General features: G+C 22.2%; 1 protein-coding gene across 10 annotated transcripts; it reads left to right on the top strand.

Moving 5' to 3' along the window:
- The first annotated feature begins 350 nt into the window (after positions 1 to 350).
- Positions 351 to 26,169, top strand: LOC129607217 (glycogenin-1). 10 transcript variants are annotated; one of them, XM_055518030.1, is made up of 11 exons: positions 351 to 768; positions 14,250 to 14,560; positions 14,702 to 14,991; positions 15,078 to 15,190; positions 15,376 to 15,443; positions 16,471 to 17,304; positions 18,725 to 18,851; positions 18,940 to 19,020; positions 22,712 to 23,810; positions 24,777 to 24,934; positions 25,747 to 26,161. In XM_055518030.1, the coding sequence occupies exons 1-11, from the start codon at positions 762 to 764 to the stop codon at positions 25,833 to 25,835; spliced, it is 3,177 nt and encodes a 1,058-aa protein (XP_055374005.1). In that variant the 5' UTR covers positions 351 to 761; the 3' UTR covers positions 25,836 to 26,161. The 10 variants fall into 10 exon arrangements, with proteins under 10 accessions (XP_055374005.1, XP_055374006.1, XP_055374004.1 ...); XM_055518031.1 differs by lacking the exon at positions 24,777 to 24,934 and having other exon boundaries at positions 25,747 to 26,169; XM_055518029.1 differs by lacking the exon at positions 25,747 to 26,161 and having other exon boundaries at positions 24,777 to 25,119.
- The last annotated feature ends 867 nt before the right edge of the window (positions 26,170 to 27,036 follow it).

Below are 27,036 nucleotides of genomic sequence, written 5' to 3'. Positions count from 1 at the left end.
GTTTTCACTTATTGATGGGTATTGTGTTACTTTACAGACCATTGTTTTGACCACACTTTATTTAAATAAAGAAATAGTGTTTTAGTTCAATATGTATTTTGTTGTGTTTTTTTTAATTTTTCTTTTCAGAAAAGTGCAGTAAATTTGCTACAATTTTGAAGTTCTTAAGTCACATCACTGTATTTATATTTCTCATTTTTATTTATACAATGTTTTTGTACAATACAAATATATTTTTGGCTTCGTTTCGCTGTGTTAGAAAGAAATTGAGAAATATATAGATTTTTTTTTACATATTTTCAAATAAAATAAAATACACAATTCTTATTTTAAATTGTTCATTTAGTCACGGTTAAGATACGAATAGGAACGTACCTTTTAAAAGAGCGCGGCTAATAATAAAAATATTGTTATTTTTATTAGAACAAAATTAAATACAATTTTTTTTTGTCTTGTCAAATTTTTTTTTTTCTAATTTTCCATTAGAAAATTAAAATTTCTTATTTTTGTCATCATTACTTAAAAAGATTATTTTTTTTGTATGATTATAGAAATTTTATAATTTCTTATTCGTATTTTTTGTATACCGCCAATATACACTCGCTATCAAAATAAAAAAAAAGTATATTTATATACATTTTTGTGAAAAAATAATTGAATTATTAAAATATTGAGTTTTTGGTTAATTTTCGGTGAAAAAAGTTTTGTTTTAATAAAGAAAGAATTTCCTATATTAAAAAAATTAAAAAAATATAATCAAAATGAGCAGTAAGTTTTTTCAATTTTGACTAATGAACATTAATTTTTTTCTTTTTTTAAATATTTTTCATATCATCATGCTTTTTAAATATTTTTATTATATCTTTAAATTATATTATGTATATTTTTAGCTATTTGCATAAAAAATATTTATTAATAAACATATATTCTATATTCAGTTGTTATACGTATTACGCGTATTATATCGGAATCATAATTGAATCGATATTGAATATTTGCGCCAAATAATAAAAGAGAATTAAAAATAGCTTTAGCCGAGATTTGTGGAAACTTGATTAAAGTAATGTGTTAAATACACAATTAATATTACACGTTTTTTTAAATTGTATTTAAAAAAGCATCATGAATTTCGAACAGTTGAGTTTTTATTCAAAAGAAATTTTGAAAGTACATAACTATGTATGCATATACATACATATCTACTTACATACATATGTATGTATATGAAATATTACAGTTTCTAAATTTTTAAAACTATACCTACATATATATATATATATATGTGTGCTAACAATTTAATATCAAAAAAAATATTTTAGAATTTGAAACAATTTCATATATTTTATAAAAATATTTGATTTGACCCTGAATGACCTTCAACTTTCATAATTATAATAAAACAAATGTTTTGTTTCTTTTTTTTTATTATTCTTGATTCCCTTTATCATTTTCAAAGATTTTATTGCAAAATTTTTGAAAGAGAAGCATACGTACATACATATGTAGGTATTTTAATACTTGTTTCTTGTTTTTTCATCCTGAAGAGGAATTAAACCGATTGTCAAATGAGTAGTAATGTTACAGTCAAAATAAGTCAAAATTATTAAATTAGATAAATGTTTATATGAATTATGCAGATTTTAAAATTAAATAAAGCAATTGGTCTGGTTACCAAAAGAGAAATTTTCTTCTAGGAAAATAAACATGCAGTGAAACTTAAATTGTTATTTTAATAATTTCATATAATGTCTAATATATATGTATGTACATACATATACTGACATTATATTATACATGTTTAGTTGATTTAAGCAATATAAATTAAGTAGGTGTTTAACTTGCTGGCACTTATTGCTTGCTTTATGCATATGTTTGTAGATAACATTATGTTATATACATGTACATACACAAGTTATTGTGTGGAAATTTGGTTATGTACCTATATTCCATATTTTCCCACGCGGTATAACGAAAAATACCAATAAAAATGATAAAAAGTTGATAAGGAGGTAAATATGTAAAATGTGCGAGTTTTCTTAAACTACATACTTGTAATTATATAAGTATTTAATCCATCGAATTTTTAATTAAGCAATAAATCAAAAAAAAAAAAATTTTATCTTTGATTGTTATTGAATTATTTTTGTTGGTTTTGTCCTGGATAAAAAAAAAAGAATGGAAATTTACATTAAGTCAAGAGTTTGTGAAGTGTTGAAAAATTTATAAGAATAACAACAAATGTCTTAATCTATCAATTTGTATATTTTTTTTAATTGCAGTTTAATTTAATTAATTGCACTTTAAATTTTATTTAAATTAAAATATTTGAATCAGAATATATAACTTGTATTTACTATAACTAGTATAATATAATGAATAAATGCTAGTATAATGTGACTGATAATAATTTATATTACATTTTATAGACCGGAGGAAATATTTGATATTAGCGGTGGATTAATTAGTTCAAATTTTGAAATTTGAAATATAGAACGCATTCTTAATTAAATATTTGTTAAATTTTAATAATTTGAAAGCCCAATTTTCTCGAAAATGCTTAAGCAAAACGAAATGGAGTCGATTTGACATCTGAAACTATAACAGATCATAAGTGAAATGCCAAAATTAAAAATATGAAAGTTAAATAGCAGAAAATTGACTTTTAAAGAAATGTACTTATTAGATTAGCAATAGCAATTACTTAAAGTAGAATTATTTCACAACTTAACTAGCCATATTTTCATAGCCATATTTTCATTAACTACGAGCAAAATTATTATTTATGATCTTTATTCTACATTTTAGTTAATTAGAACATAAATTAAAAAAAAGGTGTTACTTAATTTACTATTTGATTCACATTACATTTTTTTGATGTGCTTAATTCAGTTAACCATATACACATAAATATAAAAGTTAGTAATTAGATCTGATTCGAATGTACATATACAAAAGAAATCAATATGTTTAATACAATTAATTTTCAAGTCCGTCCCGTTCTTGACATGATCGTCTTCAAATTACATGTCATAAACGTCATGAACATACATATTAAGTTTATCCATGCCCACTTAGCCTGACTGTCTGTAATATAATCCCACATCTAAGAGGAAAATCACTTTTTTTTACTTAAGAACGTGTCTAAATAAAAAATTATATTTTAATTTGATATAAATACTAAAAAAATGTATGTATAATAATTAATAAATATTATGAAAGATTATACGGGCAAAATTTAATGGCATAAAGAAAAATTCTAATAAAAGAAAATTTTTTTTCAAATTAAAAATTTTAATTTTAAACTATAAAATTTTTTTTTTTAATTTTGCCTTATTATTAAGTTAAGATACCGAAAATTAAAGATGATGACATTACATACATATACATATGTATATATATATATAAGTATGCACGTATAAAAGATTTTGTATTCTTTTCCTCATAAATATTTTTATTTTCTAATTGTATTTTTTTTATTGGGAAAAATATTGGATAATCGCCAAAATGATACTAAAAACAATAAAAATATATATTAGAAATTTAAAAAAATTTCATTATGCGTTGGTTCATTCAGTTCATAAAAAAAAGGAGAATAGATCGAGGAGACACGAAATTAATTAATTGGTTACTTTGTATTTAGCGGCAAAATAATTTGATTAAATTTTTGTTTTTATACACGTATTCAATTGTAGTATTCTCAAAATCCTTTTCATATTTTCACGTGTATACATACAAAATGTAAAGAAAGTCTTTTCAAAATGAAAAAATTTTAAAAAATTTACTTTCAGTCTTTAATAAGTTGCATGGCATGCATTGATTTTGATTTTTTTTTGTAAATGTCAGTTTATTAATCCTTTATAGAACCTAATTGCGTTAAAATAATTTTCTAATGGAGAAACCACAAAAGAAAAGGGACAAAAACGAAGAAGTTCGACATATCACAATGTAAATAAAGTCTTTTCAAAATTAGTTTTTTTAATTTAATATTAGGAAAAAAAATAAAATGCAGCTACAATTGTTAAATTTAATACTTTACGTGGTAGCCCGTAGATTTAGAACAGCCCAAAGTCATCGTTTCATAGAAGTAGTCAATTTTTCCATATCAATTTAATCCGAAATTTTGGACAATTCTTCTATAATATGTTTTATACGGTCACTTTTGGATTTTAGTATACTTTTCGCCAAACTTTACTTCAAGTGGGCCCAAAAATTCTCAATTGGATTGAGGTCTGGACTTTAGGGGAGTGTTTTGAACACTTTTGGGCAGTCATGAAGCAAACAGCTTCTTACCAAATAAGATTTATACTGCAAGCGGTTATACCAATAGAATTTATAATAACCAACAAGACCAAATTTTTCGACTTTGTTTACCAGGTTCGTTTTTAAAATGTCTAGATATTGTTGCTTATCTATATGACCATCTTTAAAAAACAAGTTTAACACCCCGCGACAACATATACAACTCCAAAACATTACAGATAATTTTCCAAATTTAACGATTGGTATAATATTTTTGTTGTTTGGAGCCTATAACGGATTTCCTCACACTAGTTGATCCTTGCTTGTTATATAGCATAATTTTAAATTCATCACAGAATATAACATCGTTGCAATAACGTTCTGATTCATCCTTATAAGTTTCGGATTTTATTAATTGGTTACTTTGTATTTAGCGGCAAAATAATTTGATTAAATTTTTGTTTTTATACACGTATTCAATTGCAGTATTCTCAAAATCCTTTTCATATTTTCACGTGTATACATATACTTGTATCTTATTATATCAGGGATGGTTTTTCAATTATTATGATTTACAACGTTATTAATGCAAATAATTTTTTTAGTTTCCCTTCAAAATTCTCAAACAATCACAAATAAGTAACTTTTGGGAGAAATAAAAAGTATCAACTCCAATTTTTGAAGTGTTTGAAACTTTTGTACAACAAATGTACATATATATACCTATATATATATTTGTATATTAATACACTTTAATTTCAAAACTGACTACAACTATAAACACTTTTTTAAAATGTTTTAAACAAATTCAAAAATCAACTTGAGATTCAATTAAAATTTGACTTGAGATCTTAATATCTCTTGAAATTCCCCTCTGAGTTGCTTTGATGAATTATACATATGTATATATGTATATTTAATTCACAAATTTTGAAAAATTCATGAAACGTCTCTGAAAGAATTCTTATAAAAATATTGTTTCTTTTGTTTCAGACAATTAAAATGTAAATTTTAAAACAAAATCTAATTTAAGAATTTGATTTTTAGAAAAGTAAACAGATTTTTTTTTTGTTTTTTTGGTTTAATTAGAAAACGTATTCAGACAATTTTAAATAACCTAAAAATTACATCAGTTTTTGTCGAAAAAATTAGAATTAAAAGAGTAAAAAAAAAAAAATTATTTTTATCTGACGATGTAAATAAAATTTAAAATTTGCGGAAATTCTGTTGCAAAATTGTTTCACTTTTATTTATTTAATATAACAGAGCTAATAAATTTTATCAGCCGATTTTTCCTTATAAAGCACTAATTTCACTTTTCTTTAGTTTCACTTTTTATTTTCTAAATTTGTAATACAATATGTATGTAGTATATGAATCAAATTTTTTTTTTACATACACATACGTACATATGTACATATATACAAAAATAAAAAAAATATACATAGATAGTCGATTCATTCAAAAAACAAAAAAAGCGATCGAAATTAATCGTAAATCTAAAATCGCAAAAGAAAAACAAAAAAAAATTTATGATAAGAAATAAGAATTCGTATGCTTACATACAAACATATCTTAAGATGGAAATAAATTCTTGTTGTTATTTGACTTGAACAACTTATTATAAATTGGGCGATTCAAAATTTACTTTAATCAAAATAACATTAACATACATACCTACTTCTGTGTTACATAATAATATTTTTATAAAATTACGAAATAAATTGTCTTAAAAAGCACGCGTTTTGTTTTGGAACAAATTACGCTTTTTCCTATTTAGAGTCGAACTGCGTAAAGACAAAATCATTATTTTATTATTATAATTTTTTTTATGATATTTTTTTTTCTATAACACATGAAATTAGAGACTTAACGTATTTTAAACGAAGTTGTTCAAAAATTTTTATACTTATCAAAGCTCTAACTGTCCGATATTAAAATCTATAAAATTAGTTTTTGTTTTATGAATTTTACTACAATTTCCAAATGAGAATCGAAATATTTTTCGTCAACCAATTGATGTTATAAGAACGCTAAAGCGTTTTGATATTTGTTTAACTAACAGTAGTTGTCAGTTAAATGTCAAAATAAAAACCATTGTATGCTTAAGATTTTGTTTGTGCAGCAAAATTTATATGTTTTGTTATACGCTAGTTTCGATATACGCTTAAGTTAAAGGCTTAAAAACCAAAATTGTTAAGTAAAGTTTTCACAAAATCAAAAAGAGAAAAAAACATTTATAGAAAAGAAAAAAAAGTAAAAATTTTAAAGAACCGAACAAAGACTGCATTTACATACGTCAATTATAAAATTTGACAATAAATTTAATTAATACAATTTAATTGAAAATAAAATAAATTTTCCAATTTCTACATTTTACTAATAATAATTTATTAACAAAAAGAAATTTAATATAAAATACATAGTGTGTATGTAGATATATGTACATTTTTTTTGGAAAAAATTTTTAAAAACCAAAAAGAAACGTAAATGAGATTGGCATTTATTCAAAAATATTAATTGAATAGTTGTTTTCTATTTTAAGTATTTATAAAAGACGCAATAGGTATAATTTTCAATTAATTTTTATTTTTGATTATACGCATATGCTAAAAGCTTAGACACTATATAAGTATACTTATTGTCGAAAATTTGTTATATTTCAATAAAGATTTACATTTTAACAAAAATGAATTCCTAATTTTCGTTTAACTACTTGTTGACACCATGGTTATGGTTGAATTAGTGAACCAATGACAACTACAATTTTACATCACTTTCTATCCTGTGTTCATAAACAAATTCAAACAAAGGTTTGTTAGACAGTGAGTATGTCACTTTTAAACAGTCACTGTTAGTGACTACAGTAAGTAAACTACTATACTTACTGTAGCTCATGGCAATTATAAATATTTTGAAATTTCTTGGAAATTTCCTTAGAATAGCTTGTCTGTCATATGAGTAATCTTTTATATATACTTAATTTTATATATACTTATATGTCATATAAACGATATTTTTTTACTTATTTTAACCAAAACAATTTGTGTTTGAATTCTCCATTTGTACCAGTTGAATACAAATAAATGAAACACGATGCAAACATAATGCAAATTTAAAAATATATGTATACATATATGTATATATTTATAATAAAAATTGGCATAAATGAACATAACAATTTTATTAATATTTTTAAATGCCAAGAATAATCTTAAAATAAAAATGAATACATGACAATGAACTTATCCTATACTAAAAGAAACAAAAAAAAAATTTGCATCTTAAATCAGGAAGTACGGTAATTTTCACCATGTAAAATGCTCTTGATACTAAAATTCTATTTTTCAAGATTAATTCAAGCGATTCAACTATGTATTCAAGTAAAAATTGTAATGTTTAATGAAAAAATTATTTTTGGCAGTGTACACAATATTTTTTGTGACTGCAATAATTTCTCTGCATACTTTACATAATAGCTTTTCAACGAATCTATATTGTAGTTGTTTAAAAAATTGTTATTTGAGAATTGATAGTAGCATGGTACATTAAGCTGATACAAGCGTAATAATCACTAATATTACATGTGATACACGTGTAATATTAACTACTAGAACCATGAAGAAACATCGAATACCTACAATGATTTATTCACACCTAATATTTGAACCTTTTTGCACATTACGGTTCTATTCATTTTTAATTCGTCATTAATTATTTGAACAATATTAAATTGCATATTAATATCATATTTTCTTATAAAATCGCATTACATTATTTTTAATTAAAAATATTTAGTTGTATAGAAATAAAATCTAAAATGGGAAGCGTTCCTGTTCTCAGATATGGAGAATGAACTTATACAAATAAAATTACTGTAGACATGAAAAGCGTTAATGAAAAAAAAAAACAAAAAAAATTCTAGTATATCTAAATAAAAAAAAAAGTAGAATTAAAAATTAAGAGAAAATTATTTTTAATTTTTGCAAATTTAAGAGTGTAAAATAAGAGTTTTTCATAAAATACATACGTACATACATAATATTGGCTAAACGCCATTTTTTATTGCCTTGATCTTAAAATCATTTTTATTATTAAATAGCTATTAAAAAATTCAAAGTATTATACTTAGAATAATTATGACTCCTAAATAAATTAAAATGCGAAATTAGAATAAATTAAAATTAAATTCCATTTATTTACAGAAGATTTTCAAATGAATTCAAGTAATTCATTTTAATTCATTTTAATTCATTTAAAAAAAATTTGTATGAAAATGTTTGAAAATTCTTTTCATGATTAAAATATTGTTTTGATTTTAAAAAAAGTCCAAAAATTTCTATATGAAATGTACACAAACGCATAAGTATGTGTATTTAAGTTTGTGTACTTAAATTTAATTGGGAAATTTAACAAGATCAATGATTGAAACCTCACAAATGTATAATTTTTCTAGCAAAAGTTTGAACTTTTTAAGGCTAAATTTTAACTTAAAGTTATTGTAAAAATAATGTATTATGTATGCAAGTACACACATATGTATATATGTATGTATGTGAATAATACCATTACGAAGCTAAAATGAATGGCTTACAAACATTATGTACAATATAATATTTTACTGCATTGCTGTCAATAATTGTATGCTTATGTAAAATGATGTTCGGATATTTCTACATATGTTTATTTAAAAAAAAATAATATCCAATTTTAATTTTAACAAATTTTCAAAATGTACATGAAATGTTACATATTATAACGAATGCTCTAAGGCTTATAAAAAATTTCCGAGAAAAGAAATAATTCGTTAAACCGCCGCATTATTCTCCATCAAAAACAATGTTCTTTCTTTTTTCTTAATTTTATGTTTAAAAATAGCATCAGAAATTATTAAAAACAGTATTTGATATTTTTTGTTTGTTTCCGAGAGGCAGCATTAAATTTTAGTGCGATTTTCTTTTACAAGTGATTAAATTAAAAATCTATTTTTGAAAATTTCAAAGCAGCAACAATGAACGAATAATTTTCAAAAATACAATAAAAAAAAAATAGCATTTTATTATACGATCATACCTTGTATACACATAATAAAATAAAATATATAGATATACATACATATATATATATGTACATATATGTATGCATTTTAATAAAACCCACGACGTTGTCATTAATAGGAAAAATTGTAGAAATTGAAAATAATATGAACATAAAAAAATTTAACGCAATGTTATTTTAATCTCGTTGGCAATATTATACATACTCATAAAATTACATATTATGTATATATAATCTCAAATATTAACGTTTATAATGTGATTTTTCTCTTTTAATGTTGTAGTAAGTGAATGTCAATATTATTTTTCACTATCCTATTTAAATCTTTTCGGCGAATGATTGTAAAATTAATTCATAAAAACCAATTTTAGTTTTAAATTTTAATCAAAAAATTTTATTTCACATTTTTTGCAAGGCATAGTTTTAAGAATTACACATCGTCCCGTCAATAAGAACCAATCAAACCGGACATGAAAAATTATCAATTGTTTATTTTTAATTAAATTAAGTAAAGTAATCAATAATATTCGAATCCTTATTGGTAAAACTTTGTGAAAAGCTTTAACTTGGAAGCAAAGTCAACTTTAGTAGGACTGAAATTTTACAATTAATTTTCATAATTAACATAAATTATTATTTCATGCACATTGTAGTCTATTATGGGCCCATCATACATAAAATCGTTACCTTATAGTTTTAAACATCACATGCTTTTAATTTTTAAATGGTGTGTAGTAATTTTTGACTTCTATACACAAAATTGGAAAAGAAAAATTCACGGAAAATTTATAATGTTTTGAACTTTTGTTTTTCACAATTTTTTTTTTTCATTTTATAAATTTTCATTTCGTCGGTTTTATTTTGTTTTGTTTAAAATTAGAAAGAATAAAAATATTTAAAGTAATTTTTTCCAATATTTTGTTTTATTTTATTTTTTGGAAAATTTCAAGTGAATAATGATAAATTGTGTGAGTGTTGTGTTAAAAAAATATTTTTTTTTTTATTTTTGAAAAAAAAAATTTACGCCCCCTGATGGTAAGTTTTTCTATATGGAAATTTTCTTTTAATTTTTTTTTTTGGAATTTTTAAATTTTTCACTTTAATTTTTATATTTTTTAACGTAATTATTTGTATTTTGTAGGTTTTTTTGGGGGCTCTGTGTATTTTAATCTGCTTTTAGAAACTTCATATTAAATGCTTTCCTTGAATAATTTAATTTCATATACATACATACATATATCAGAAAATATTCCTCTTGAATCTATACAAATATCATTCTTTTAAGTATGAAGTTTGTTGAGTGCAATAGTCTTTTATATTTTGTGTTTTAAATTTCTTTTAATATTAAAATGAAATAAGAAGCGGATTATGTTAAAAGATTTTTGCACATGGCAAATGAATTATACTGTTAGCATGATAGCAGATTTAAGAAAGTTTTCAATGAAAGATATAAGGAAATTTTAATTCAACGAAAGTGAGCCGATCATGATAGTTACCATCATCATCAATGTTCCATGGAAGTTATAAAAAAAAAAAAAAAACAAGATAAAAATATAATTTTGTTTTTCTTTTTTTGTGGGTTTTCTCATTCATAAAAGGTAGTTAAATTTAGATATTTTATTTTTTGTTTATTAAAAATGCTTTTCATAGTGCTACAATAATACATGCATTGCAAGTTTTACCGCTGCTGTTGCTACTGATAAGTTAATAATTTATGTAAAAATAGGAGCTTTCAAAGGCAAGAAATAAAACAAAGATGTGAAAAAGAATTCTTTTGCTTAAGTAACACTTATGTTTAATTTTCATATTCTCATTTTAATTAAACCGATATAATCTAAGAGCAGTGAAATATGTTTTTTTTTATTTTTTATTGTAAGTTATCGAATTTGGTTACATTATTTTTTTTTTCTACTAAATTTTTCCCTCTCTTTTCTGTCCTTCAATGTCAGTTACTTTTCCGTTTCTATAATCCTAGTGTTGAAGCTATCGTTCTTATTGAAATCTATAGGATTTTGCAAAAACTTTGATTAATTTTAAATGGGCGTATAAAATTTGAAAAACATATAATTGTCCAATTTTTGTTGGCATATACAATTTGTATTTACCATGCATTGTAAACTTAATTGCGAAACATTGTCTTGCCTTATTATACTGTAAACTTACTCAAAGTTTATAACTGAATAAATAATGGTCTATTTCGATTTTGCAACACTTGGACCAACTATAATTTTAAAAAACCGCCATTTTTTTTATTTGTAAATAGGTAATCCTTTTTTTGCGTTTGGTTAATAATAATACCTGTTAGTGTTACTATTTTGTTGCTGAACGGCGGTACCGAATATTTTCAAGTTATTTAGTTTAGTGGTGTCGAAGTCAATCAATATTAAAATATCCACATGCATTTTAATTATTATTTTTTATTTAAATAAAATTTCAATTTGATCCAATCCTAAACAGAGATTCATCTCCTTAAATCAGGCCTAAGATGTTCGCTGTGCTTAAATTTTAAATAAAATTCATAATGATTGCGAAAATACGTTTTGACAACAAGAAAGTTTTCCAAATTTTGCAGTTTTCTTTTGAGATACTCTTACTTTTTTGAATAATTAATAATTGCAAATTTTGTTTTTAAATTTTATGCAAATTTAATTAAAAGAAAATAAAATTAAAGCTTCTTTAATTCACTAAAGAGTTTTTTGGATGTAAGAAAATAAATTTAAGTTTAAAATATTTCACTCTCTTAATAAATGTATAATATTTTTTATTTACAAGATAAATTACGATGGCATGTTACATAATATGTATATGTATTCAAACGAAAACAAACAAAAGTACATACATAATATACTATAATATTTTTTGGAAAAAAATTCAAAATTATAAAAAAATAATAATTATTGTAAATTTACTATAATTTAATAATAAATATGAAATATAATTATTTAAAAAGAATTCATCTTATTTTTATTATTTTTTTTTTAATGCAAAATTTCTCATTTCTGTTGTAAATATTTTTTTTCTTTTATTCATTGAAAACTATTTTATGATTTTATTAAATTAATCTATATTTATAAATTTAACATATTTTTTTATTATTCCTTTTATTTGATACCATATACATACATATAATATAAACAATTTTAAAACAATATTATTTGAATTAATATTTTAAAAATAACGTATGTTACCATAATTTATATATGTTTGTGTATAGAAATGTTCAATTCCTTTTTTGAATCCCTGCAAACCCATCATGATTATGTCCGATAATTCCTCCAAGTGCCTACATTCAATTCTCTGAAGAATTATATCCTTTGTTACAACTTACAAAAGTAGTTACAGTTTTCGTGACATAAGTGTTTTCTAATTTTTTGATAAGCAGCCCATACAAAAAGTCTTACCAAAAAAGCCCTTACTAAAAACAAAATTGAGATCTAAATTTTCCGACTACAATCTTGTCTTGTGGTGGACCCGGTAGCTGAGTTTAACTCTAGTATTATAAGGTTGCAGTCGGGTGAGCGCAGAATGAAAATGAAATATTGTTAGGAAACTTACGCCTCAAATAGAATAATATCTGCAAAACTGTGCTCAAGAATAAAGAAATTCACTATAGTACCAGTGCTATGCTCCTACAAATACCACAGCAGCTGAAGTTAAAGTTTAGTTCTACGAACAGTTAACATCAGTACTTAAATAAAACTCTAAAAATGACTTTTCTGCTCTAATAATAGTGGTCAACTGTAGGGCGGCACGGTACTCGACACAAAGTAATAATGGAGAAAGATCAAAAGATATATCCAAACAACACGAACTAGTGATAACCGGTACAATATTCCCACACAAAGAAAATGTCTCGAAGATGGTTAAAATTAATAATGGACGTAGGGAATGGGGGGCCACGGATGTTCACACCCTTTTAACTGTCGACATAAAAATCAAGTTAGCAGTCAAAAGAAACAAGAAGGGCAGGTTAAGACAGCTTGACACTCACATGCTTAAATCAAAAAATACAAAGCAGAAATTTGTATCACATATGCAACAGGAGTTCAACAGATGTCAGAAAAAGCCAGACATGAAAAGAAAGATTGGATCACTCGAGTCATTAAAATTTTAATCAGATTTTTATAGCTCAATCAAAGCAGTATTTTCGCTTTAATTTTGGTTTTTATTTTTTGTTAAAAAATTTTATTTTATTAAAAAGTCACAAATACGAACAAAGTTATAAAAGTTAGACGTGCCTCAAAAATGCAATCTCTTCTCTCCTTATTGCCAGAATTGTCGTCGCATTCACAACTATATGGATCTTCATTCACGGCTCAGTTTATATGTAGTTTATTTTAAATTACATGTAAGAAGAATAATTTGATAAATAAATATCAAAATGGATTGTAAATTACATTAAACTGCCTTATTTTGTTGTCTACATTCCACAACAGATCTATTGCAGTTTGCTCCTCCGTCTCACAGAGTCTCGGCTAACGGACTTAATTCCCCTATAAAGCGGCCCGCGAGTTTGTGAATTTTCTTGCCAAAAAAATTTGATGTTTCGATTAGTGTTTGAGTCATATTACTCCTATATTAATGACTAAGTTTTTCCTATGGGCTGTAACTTAAGAACAACCAAAAATTAATTTTTCCAAAATTTTCTATTATTATTCCTCTTCCCGATTCGTTTCGTCTATTATAAGTGATATTATTTTCACTATAATAAGTAATATTATTTTTAAATTATAACAATAACTATCACATAATTTGTTGATTATCAAATAATTTTTCGATTTACTAAATTTAATATATATATCTAAAAACTAAATTTTTTAAGTACTTATTAATTTTATATAGCTACATTCATACCCGTATAATATTAAATAAAATATTCTTGAATTAAATAAAATAAAATGTTCCTAAAAGAAAACTATAATTATTTTTCTTCAATTTATTTTTATTTATAGAATTCGCTTGGGTTACGTTAACTACAAATGATACGTACTCATTGGGTGCATTGGTTTTAGCAAATAGCTTAAAAAGAGTAGGTACAGCACATCAATTGGCAGTACTTGTAACACCGAATGTGTCAGATACTATGAAATCAAAATTAAAAGACGCATTTAATGTTGTACAAGAAGTTGATGTATTGGATTCTAAGGATGAAGCTAATTTAGCACTTTTAGCACGTCCAGAATTAGGAATCACATTTACGAAATTACATTGTTGGAGATTAGTGCAATTTGAAAAATGTGTTTTCTTGGATGCAGATATTTTAGTAAATATTTATTCATATAAATGCATCTACATATAATACATACATATGTTTATTATGTATGTATGTATAAACTATGTAGAAAATTTAATAACTGTTTTAGTAATTTAAGAATAAAATTTAATCATTATTCTACTATTTTAGGTTTTACAAAACTCTGATGAATTATTTGAAAGAGAAGAACTTTCAGCTGCACCAGATGTTAGTTGGCCAGATTGTTTTAATTCTGGTGTATTTGTATATCGTCCAAATTTAGAAACATTTAATAAATTAATTGAATTCGCTGTAAAAAATGGTAGTTTTGATGGTGGTGATCAAGGTTTACTAAATCAATACTTTTCTGACTGGGCAACTAAAGATATTAGTAAACATTTACCATTCACATATAATACAGCCGCATACGCAGCATATTGTTATTTACCAGCTTTTAAACAGTAATTTATTATTTTCAAAAATAAATATAAATTACAAATTATATGAGATTTTAACATATGACTTTTTTTGAACAATATGTACGTAGATTCAGAGATCGTATCAAAATTTTACATTTTGCTGGCAAACTTAAACCATGGTTAGCAACATTTGATTCACAAAACAGAAGAGCTCACACACCTCAGGGATATGAACATGCTGGTAAGAATTTTGTGATTATTGTCATTTGAGTACCCATTTTATTATAAATTAATAAAGTATTTGAACAAAACGCATTTGACCAGAAATACGTATGAATTTCGTCAAATACTTACAAATCATATTCATAAGCTAACATAATTATATATTTACGGTGGTAATCATTAATTTTTTTTTTTAATTTTTAGCTGACTTCATTCAATTATGGTGGAACATCTTTTGTGATCAAGTTCATCAAAGTTTACATAATTCAATGGTAAATTTTCTGTTTTCTTGCTTGAAATTAATGAATTTTGAAATTAATATTTTGTGTGATAAGTTTATTTAAATCTATTATACTTTTAACCAAAATTTCAAACAAAATAATTTTCTGAGTGATAAATATTAATATTATACATTTTTTTTTCTTAATCTTGCTTTTTTTATAACAACAAAAAAAAATAATCAAAAAACAATTAAAAGTTTAATTTAAAAATTAATGAAGCTGAGGTAAGCTCAAAAAGCCCTGAAAGCGAGGTAAAGTCCTTTAAAGTTCCTAATGTTATCATACAAATTTTAAAAAATAATGTTGCAAGCGCATAAACATTTTGCACTGAAATTTCAAAAAAAAAAAGAATTTGTTTAGAATTAAAGATAATTTATTTTAAATAATTTTGATTTAAATTTTCTATTTCTTTTCATTTTATATAATATCAATTATATTTTTATTGTATATATGCATATTGAATTTCTTTTTAAGGTAGAATTCAAATTTTAGGCATTTGTAGATATAAAAAATACATTAAGTATACAAATATTTTTGTAAATAACTAGAAATTGTTATAATACTTTTTTCGATCATGAAATTTGAAGCGTAAATTATAATTTACATACTGTATATACATATATAGACATTATTGAAAATTCCTGTATACACTATTCATTCTTATTTTTGTAAATAATATTTCAATTTTAAATATTAAAATATAATCTTTTAATTTAAATACAATAGCACATACAAAAATTTAAATTATTTCGACTTAAAGTTAACTCTTCCTTTAAATACTCTTTAAAATTTTTAAATTTTGTCAACATTTCATCAAAACCATTAAAACAATTCCAAACCAATTGATATCATTGAGCAAATTTCTCAACTGTTTTTATATGATTGAAAATCGAAATCTCAGAAAATTTTTAATAAAAAATATTAGCTAGCTATATATTTTTTATTTATTTGTTTACGTATATTTTTCGCACATGTATTATAAAAAAAATTTTACGTACAATTTTATTTTTGGGTAAAGATTTATTCAACATCAGGCAGAACTTATCAAGAAAATTCATATCCAATAATTATTTCTGAAACAATTAATCAAAATCCGATACTTTTCCACGATCCATGGGAAGATTACTATGAAAAATTGGAAAAATGCAATATTTATGAAAAAAATCTATTTGAAAATAATTTCTTTAATGAAAAGACAATTCACAATTATTTAAATACTAATACTAATAGTAATAATAACAATGAAAATATTACAGAAACTGAAATCAAAACTAATTTAATTAATAACGAACAACTAAATAATAATAATAATAATAATAATAATAATATATTATTAGATTGTTATACAATTGAAAATACAAATCTTGAAACATTTGAAGACAATATTAATTTGCAAAATAATAGTGATAAAAATATTAGTAGTGACATTACTTTTCCAAATAATAATTATAAAAAAAATACTAATGATAATTGTAATTATAAAAATATTGAAGAAATTTCAGAAAAAATTTCTACACCACCACCATCACCACCACTACCATCTTCATATTCACAATCAATTCAAAACCAACAACAATATGATTTAAAAATGCAATTACAAACACAAAATAATAATAATAATGAATTAATATCACCAAATAAAGCAACATCAGAATCAATTAATTTTAATAACACACAAAATTTTAATAATAATAACAATGATAAAAGACTTAATAATAATAATGAAAAAAATACAAACAATATTAACAACAATAATGAAAATATTGATAATAATATTGAAGTAAATTATTATAAAAATAATAGCAATGATTTTTCAAATAATATTGAAAATACAAAAAATATTGATGAAGAGGTGTGTATTTAAAAACGTATACCTAAACATTTTAATTAAAAAAAAAGATCTCTTCAATATTATGTATTTTTATATTTAAAAATATAATACACATACAAAGTATAAATGTCCTTCCAATATTGTCTGTGCACTTAGTATATGAGAACGTCTATGTAAAAGTATTTCGTGGGGTTTCTTCAATCAAACAATTCTATTCACCCTTTCTCACATAATTTGATAATAATATATTAACATTGTTATATTTATTGTATAATGTACATTTATTTTATTGGAACAACAATATTTTTATTTAGTTACTTGATTTTCTTTGGAATTAAATTTAATTTATTTATACAGATTAAAAAATAGGGGCATGTGTCTAACTTCTTTTTTTAACTTCTTTTATTTGATATTTCTCAAGAATTAAAACACAAATCTACATAAGTTTTCATTAATACTTACTTATTTTGTGTCTGTTCAAATTTTAATGTACAAACGAATTCCTCTTAAAGTAAATTTATGTTTTAAGGCTTGAGAAACTTTAATTTAAAACATTTATTTCTTATTTATTTCACTAGTTTTTGTTATTATTTTTATTTTATTTTAAAATAAAAAATTTCGGGTATGATTGTATTACAAATACATCATAAATATATTTAATAAATGTAAATGAAAAAAAATTTTATTTTTTTTAATATTTTTCATACGTAATCTTCTCATAAATTCCTGGTACATTCCTATTTATTTTTAATACTAATAATATAACAGTATTTTTTTATAAAAATATATCTTATTCTGGGGTAAGCATTTTGAAAATTTATAAATATTTTATGAATAATTTTTTATGTGATAATTTAAATTAAAATTTTGAAATTGAAATAAAATTACATATTTAAAGTGAATTAGTACAAATTGAGGCACAAAAAAGAAATAATTTTCAGAATGCTTAGAAAAGTTAAAAAAAATAAAAGTTCTTAAATTTAATACACTAGTGCATAAATGAGGAGATTTGGGGGTATAAACTTAATTATGAATAGATGAAAAATATGTAATTAAATATAATTTCACCAATTGTCATCTTTTAGTGTCCTCATTACTAAAGTGTTATAAAATTTATTATAATCAAAAATTCGCAAACATCTCGTCTAATCTAATTTTTGTTAAATTGTAAAATATTTTTATATTTTATTACTTTTATTTACTTTTTTTTGTGTTTTTTTGTTTTTGTGTATGTGCTTTGCTTGATTTGACGGTATGGATAATATTAAAATTTACATTTTATTATTTCTGTTTGATCACTAATTTATATTTAATCACTAACTAGCTTGCATTCATTTTCTTTTTAACGAAAATATATTTAAATAATGTTGTTACAAATTATATAGTTTGTGTCTTTGGAAGATACTTTAATATTAAAAAATAATGAAAAAAAAATTTTTAGAGTGGGTTAGCTGGTGTACTTTCAACATTAAGATTAGGTGAAGCAAAAACACCCGAACAAGAGGCTTATGAACAAGCAATGAGACGTCAATGTTGGGAATCTGGTAACATTGATTACACTGGAAAAGGTATTTTTGTTTTTTTCTCATTTTCAATTATTAATTTCAAAAATTCTACTGCGTTATTATTTAAAAAATGAATAAATTTAATTTTTAGATTCATTTGACAATATTTGGAAGAAAATATCTCAAACAATTGACGGCAAGCCAAAGTCTGATAATAAACAAGAGTCTGCTAGTATGTAACAAAATCATAAAAATTGTTGCCAACATATTTAATTATTATTAAAAAAAAAAACAAAAAAAATTAAAGTCAACTACAAGTCAATTTTTATTTTTTTTTATTTTAAATTTGATTATATATCATTTATATACATTAAATATAATTATAATTTAATTTTATATAAAGCATAATTTCTTTTTTTTAATCTCGAATTTGAAAGTCCATATACATATACAATATATTACCTACTTACATGATTTTATGTTTTATGTTTTCATTATGTAAAATTTTTTTTTTCTCTCTCTTAATTTCATGATTTTCATATAAAAATTTATTGTATATTTAAAATACACATTATCAAATTATAATAATTACAAAAAATATTATACAATATTTTTTTTTATTTCTATTTTATTAGAATAAAAAGTAGTACATAATAAAAAGTTTTGTTTTTTGAATAAAAAAGAAAGTGTTCAATTTTAATTATTAGAATTTTTTATGCACAAAAAAAAATACTTATATTATATTATCATATTAATTATGAGCTTATAAAAAAAAATTTCTTTTGAAAAATGTTTTATAGGTTTTTTTTTAAGTTCCAGTTAGTATACTCGATTTCATAAACTAAATTTTTATTAAAAATAAATAAATCAAGAGATGAAAATGATCGAAAATATTGTATTTAAGAAATTTGAATTCATATTAAAAGTTTTATGGTTATTTACTCTTTTTCAGAATGAAAAATAATTATGAAAGAGAATGTTTAATTCAATCCTCTTTAATTATGTAATATTTAAAATTCAGCACATTTAATTATATTTAATTAATTATATAGCTTTAAATTATACACCATTCACCAATGCATATTATTATTGTATAATATGCATTTGTAGCCCTAATAGGGTAGTTAATCATTAAAGCAGTTATTTTAAAAATCTCTTAACTGTAACGTATTCTATAATCCGATTTTCAGATATAATTATATTGAGTTAAACATATTAAAAGTTTCATGTTAAGGCAACAATACTGCATTTTATTTTATTCAGTTTACCTTCCTAAACCGCAAAACATGTCAGTTTAGGTTTATTTGAAAGAACTCTAGTTTAGGTTTATTTGAAAGAAAAAATTGATAAAATTCAAATTTCTTGAACAAAATAACACTAAGAGTATGCTATAATTTTATGCCATATTTTTTTTTTCATAATATAATTTAATTCATTAGTTTTTAATTTAAAAAATTATAATTTCTACCTTAAAATTTATTAATTTTAAATAATAATTATTAAAATAAAGCAGACAAAATGTAAGTAAATATAATTACATTTATATATTTAATTTATTTACTTACAACATCTTATATATTATTTAAAATTTAAATAATAAATCTTACGTTTGAAAAAAAAAAATAAAAATAATGAAATAATTTGAACGTTAAAGAATAAAATTTATGTTTTTTTAAAAATAAAATAGTTTTTTAATTTATTAATTTTATTATTTATATTTTTTTCTTTATATAATTCATTTATTTTATATAAAGAAAAGTTATATATTTATATATTCATGTATATTATATGAAAAATATTTTGCAAATTTTTTTAGTAAAAATTTTAATAATTTTTAATTTGATTAATTTTTTAGGTTATTTTCTATCAGAGATCAAACAACAAAGCACCTTTTGTGTCGTGACTTAATTATGTAATTTTATGTTCTATTTTATAATTTCAAATTTTTTTAATTTTGAAAAATTTAATTCCTTTTCACATATGTATAAACTACACTAAAACGCATATTATATAATTTGAACACGTAGTACATTGCAAACTGATAAACTATTATGTTATCTAGTTATAATATTATACACAATATTTTATTTACAAACAAATTCTTTGAAACACCTAATATTCTGAATATCTATTTATAACATAGAAGACAAAACATAACAAATGTTTTTACTAATTTATGTAAAAATTAAATATAATAAAATTTAAAGTTCTACATAAATAAGTTATAGGCTTCAAATTTCTATTTTCATATTTATTTTAAAATCACTTTTAAACTATGAAATTCAAAATAAATAATTTTTAAATAATTTTATAAATAGTATAACCAATTATATATTAAATTTTTGGAATATATTTGAGTATTCAATTAATATGAATTTCAAATAAGTTACACATACATCAAGATTTTAATTTTTTTATTTTTAAAAAATCCACTTTATAATATGTGAAGGCTCTAATATTTGATGTTATTAGAAAAATTTTGTTTTTGAACTTTATAATGAATTCATCTGTAATTTAAATTTATTTAGTATTGAATTGTTTTTAGAATTATCATTTATCATTAAGCACACATTGTTTTTATGTTATATATACTTTTCTAATTTCATCCTTAATTTTAATAAATTGTTTGAGCTTATTCTCATAATATTATTGTTTTATCCATCTTTGTAGTAATCCCAATTAAATATTATAAATTATTAGTGTGAAAATCTTTAAAGATTATTTTTAAAATGTATAAGATTAACTTCATCAACAGAAAAACAAAAAATTATTAAACTATCATCATATAAACGAAAAGAGCACACCACCAATTATTGTACAAAAAAACCAACACTACACAAACTCAATTCCAACAAAAATAATACAAAAAACATCATCTTATTAAAAAATGGTACATACTTAAAAAAACAAACAAACATACATACAATATTTTATAATTATCTATAATTAAGTAAAATAATTGATTTTTTTTATATAAATATGAAAAATAAATTATATATGTATGTATATATGTTTTTGTAGGGAGATCTGCATCAAAGTCACCTGTTCGTGTTAATAATGATTATTATAATTACAATAATAGTAATTCTAAGCATCATATGAATAACAATAATATAACAACAGTAAAAATATCCGCTGTTAAAACAAAACTAACTGAAGGAGCCCAATAACAATTAATGATGTGTTTTAAATGTTTTCATTTTTGTAGAAAAAGAAATGAGGCAATTCGTTTGTGATTCTTAATTAATTTTAAATTTTATCTTAAAAAGTAAACAATTATTCATTATTAATATAATTTATGTTAACATTCATTAATAGCATAATAATATTGAACATTTTAATAATATTTTTTATAAATTATATTTTTTTTTATAAATTGCCCGAAAAACACTCAAAACTAATTAATTATTTCAATATTTATTAAACATATATTAAAAATATTAGTGAGAACTTAAAAAGTAATTTTAAATTTTTATAATTTTAACAATTTTCCACTTTTTATAGCAAAATATTGAGAATTTTGTCTTAAGTTATAACGTAGATATTTCAAAGAAAATTACTTTTAATTCCAAGTTAATTTTTAATAAGAATAAAAATCATTAATTATTGATAGAAGAAAAAAAACACTAAAAAGAAATTAGTTATTTTAAATAACACAAACATTACTAATATTATCACAATGTGGAATGTGAATACTTAAACATACAAAATAAGTATACATCTAATATCAAAGAAAAAATGAAACTTTATATTTTTGCAATCATATTTTTACATTACCATAAAATCAAATTAATATATGTTATTAAAAACGCATACTTGTGTTATGGCTACTAACTAAAATATAGCTGTTTTAACAATTTTTAATTAAACATTGTAATACTATTATAATAATTTAAACAAAACACTTCAAATAAAAATTATAGGCCGATTAACATCAGCCGATATTGAAGATGGAAAAATTGAATTTGATAAAAAAACTGGTGCTACAATTCTTTATAAAATAATACCCGGTGGTTGGACAAAAACAATTACAACACAACAGCCAAATGGTACAAAAAAAAGTGAAACAAAAACTTTTTATGATCCAGTACCTGTGACTGATGAAGAAGAAATTAAAAAACTTCAAAATCGTACTGATGGTAAAACAACCGTTGAACATCGTAAAATTCCTGGTGGACGTGAAGAAATTCATACTACTGTTTATCCTGATGGTACATCAAGTACTCAAATAAAAACTTTCTATGATAGTGGAGTTGATGTTAATGAAAATGAAACAACTAATAGAAATACAACAAAAAAGAATACAACTGCTGTACAAAAAGTTAAAAAACAAGATTCACAGGACAATCAAATACAGGAAATTCAACAATATAATAGAAGAGATAGCAAAAATATTGCAAGACAAGAAAAAAATATTGTTCAACAGTTCTCAGAGGAAACTGTTGAAGAACATCGCCGTGTTACTAAGGTATCTGGTAGACAAGTAACAAAAACTGATTCAGTTGAAGAACAACAACATAATGTTCAAGCAATACAATCAAAAACTGGTAAAAAGGTGAAAAAAACAGATTCTGTTGAAGAATATACAGTAAATGATAAAAAAGATGTTACTAAAAAGAAGAAGAGAACAGCAGCACCACCACCACCAACTTTGCCACCAGAATTTGCTGATGGTAAAACAACTGTTACATCAAAAAAAATCAACGGTGGTACCGAATACACATATACTACTGTTAATAAGGAAGGTAAAACAATGATATCAACAAAAACTGTTTATGAAGAAGAAGAAGTTGATATGACTGAAGAAGAAATAAAACAATATCAGAAACAATTGAAAGAAGCTAAAAAACATGAAAATCTTCAAACGGAAAAAACTTTAAAAACAAAAGATGGAAGTATTAAAAAAGTTGTTCCATCAGAAAATCCAGGTGATGTTACAACTGTTGAAGAGAAACGCATTCCTGGTGGCACCGAATATCATTATACAACCGTGACTAAAGAAGGAATTGTTAAAAAGTCTAGGTAAATATATATTTGTACAAGTTTAGTACATGAGTACAATATAAAATTTCTTTGCAATATTCAATACACAAATATTTAATTTAAGTCATATCCCTCAATTAGATCTATTTTATATTGCTCTAAATTAAAATATGCCTGTATCCCCATACAAATTATATTCTCGGTCGGTTCTTGCAATATCTTTTTGAAAATTTATTACATATTATACAACTTTAAAATTGTTATATACTTACAAAGTGAACCTGAAGTATTGAATATTCCAAAATTACAAATTAAATGGCTTAAATTCAAACATGTTGATTTTATGTTAGTTTCTTAAATGTTACCTAAATTTCTATGTACATATGAATATATATCTTAATATACATATTTTATTCTCTGATAAAATTGTTATAATAAAAGTGTTAATAAATTATTAATGTCATGAATAGTTAATAACACAGTAAATAAATGTTAATAATAAAAACATTAATAAATACACTAAGTTTTTATTCCTTAAATTCAATTATTGAATCTGTACAATACTCACATTTCTTTAATATCTAATTATTTATTTCTCTATTTTTAAAAGCTTAGGAAATACAATTGATTTATTTCTTAAACTTTTCATATTTATGAATTTCTTAAATTTTAATCTACTATAATTAACTGGAAAGAAATTTGTAAAATATTAATTTGCATATCAGAAAAGTATCATTAGGAACAATTTATGTATCTATTTAACATTTTTCAATAATTCAAGGAATACTTAAAAATTACAAATATTCAGAATATTCCACTGCATAGAGTTAGGAAATTGTGTATAAAATATTTATTTTTTTTCCATCAATAAAAGAATAAAAAGCTAAAAGAAAATGAAATTAAGGAAAACATTAATTTTGTTGATGCAAAATCCTTTTTATATCCTTTATTTTAATAATAAAATTTCTACACAAAAAAAAAACGAACAAAACTTTTTTATTGTAGTAAAACTATCTATGATCCTGTACCAGTTGAGAAGAAAAATGGTGATGACACCTCTGAAGAAGAAATAATCGAAGAATATGAGGAAGAAGTTATTGCACCAGGTGAACAAGTAACAAAAACAATTGTTAAAAATGTACAAATGGTAAAAGAAGAGAAAAGTGAGTATTTCTTTCATAAAAAAAGTGATAATTTCAAATTTATAAATTATGATGCTTTATTATTTTTAATATTTACAATTTTAACTATATTTGTATGGTGCTCTTACTTTTGAAAAATAAAGACAAAAAACAAAGTATTTTAAGTATAACAAATTATAATGCTGTAGAGAATAGAAAGCAAAGTATTAAAATGTTTAATTGTGTATTTTTTTTTGTTTAAATATTAAAAAAAAAATAATATTATTAAGTTAAATAAAATATAATTTATAAGAACAAAAACAAATGCTTTACTTATTTTTTTGTCAAATACTAAGGTATGCTCTTGCTATATAACAGTTTTAAAATCCAAATCAGCTTAAATAAAAATTTCTGAATTTACCAAATTTCGATATTTAATTTGAAGCTTAATTTATTCTAAATCAAACTCAAGGCTAATCAAATACAAAAATTTTACCCTTTTATTTATGACTGGGCTTATCAAACTTTTAATTTAATGCTAAATTCTGCTAATAAAAGAAGTATGCTAATAAAAAAAAAAACATTTTATACGTAAGTTGTACATATTTTTAATAATAATTTTCGTTACTTTAATTTAAACAATATTTTAACTAAGTAATTTTATCTGAACTTATTCGATCAGTGACTCTAATTTAATGTTTGTTTCAATACTAATATTATAACTAAAAAATTCTATATTTAAGTTTTTCGTTTTTTCTAACAACATGTACTTTAATTATTTACATGTGGTAATAGTAAAATATTCAGTTATATTTATTAGATAATATATAATTATTTTCTTTTAATATTTACAGGAGAAACGTTCGAAAGAATCACAACTGGTTCTGTCGTTGTTTCTGATATCTCAGAAAAGAAAAAGGGAAGAAAAGCTATCAAAAATTAAATTTAAATAGAAACCAGAAGAAAATTTAAGAAAAAAGTCTGATGTGTTTGCTAAAATATCTAAAAACTAAAATATATAATTATAATTATATACATGCATATTATAATATGTACATAAATATATACATACATACATGTATACAGGCGTTATATAAAACTATTGTATACATTTTTTTGTTTAATTTTTGTTTTATTTTTGCTTGTTATATTCTCAAATTGTGAACATAAAGTTACTATTTATTTAAACATAAAATTATTTAATATGAAAATGAAAAATATTTGATCAAATTAAAAATATTGATACTCGTATAAATGTTTATTTAGATGCACAAATTATTTGTTACAAAATATCATTTGAAATATATAAAAATAATCACTGTTTTCCTAATTATTTATTATACTAACAAATAATTGTAATATTCATTGCATTATAACTCTTTTGTTTTCTTCTTGCATTGAGCATGAAGTCATATAGTTAATCTTATTATTATTAACCACATAAATATTTATTAATTTGTTATTTAATTAGTTCTGGTATTCATATTATATATTATTCCTTATCAGTATAAAAATATAAAAATAATAAAAAAAAAAAGAAAAGAATTTTGGATATTTATTTTTCTATAATTTATTTAAATTTTTCATACTATTTTTTATCTATACAATTGTTTATCAGCATATATACACATAAATATGAAATATATAATATTATACAAATTTTTGTATGTTAAGCTTAAATAAAATGAAAAAAAAATGTAGTATTATGTTTATATATCATTCAATTTCTATGAGTAGTGCCTCCTGATAATAATACATCACACATTTCAAGTTTTACAGGCATCTGGGAACTAAAATATAACTTATTTTTTAATTTAACACAATTTATTTAAAATACAATATATAAAGAATAGCATAATTTTCGTATTTCAGCACATTCGGATCGTTTAAGACAATTATTTAGCAGCATTTTATTAGAACTTTTACGCTCAATCATTAAAATGTTAATAAATAAATTCTCTGCCAAAATTTTTAATACAAAAAAAACCCTCTATAATTTTTGATATTATACACACACATAGATGTCTTTTAAAATGACACATGAATTTCATATTTTATAAGAATTAATTTGGATTAATTGCTTAATATAGTTTTAAAAATTAGTAAATATAACATTAAAGAAACCTATAATAAGAAAACTCAAT

This window comes from Condylostylus longicornis, unplaced genomic scaffold (genome assembly GCF_029603195.1).
Source record: "Condylostylus longicornis isolate FDR11 unplaced genomic scaffold, ASM2960319v2 ptg000027l, whole genome shotgun sequence".
Classification (NCBI taxonomy): Eukaryota; Metazoa; Arthropoda; class Insecta; order Diptera; family Dolichopodidae; genus Condylostylus; species Condylostylus longicornis.
Note: the sequence above shows the minus strand (reverse complement) of the source record. Positions and strands in the feature narration are given on the sequence as shown.

Excerpts from the sequence above, each read along its gene's own strand:
- LOC129607217 (XM_055518029.1), top strand. Across the intron at positions 15,191-15,375 it reads TCAGGGATATGAACATGCTG|CTGACTTCATTCAATTATGG; the intron begins GTAAGAATTTTG and ends TTTAATTTTTAG. Across the intron at positions 18,852-18,939 it reads CATTGATTACACTGGAAAAG|ATTCATTTGACAATATTTGG; the intron begins GTATTTTTGTTT and ends TTTAATTTTTAG.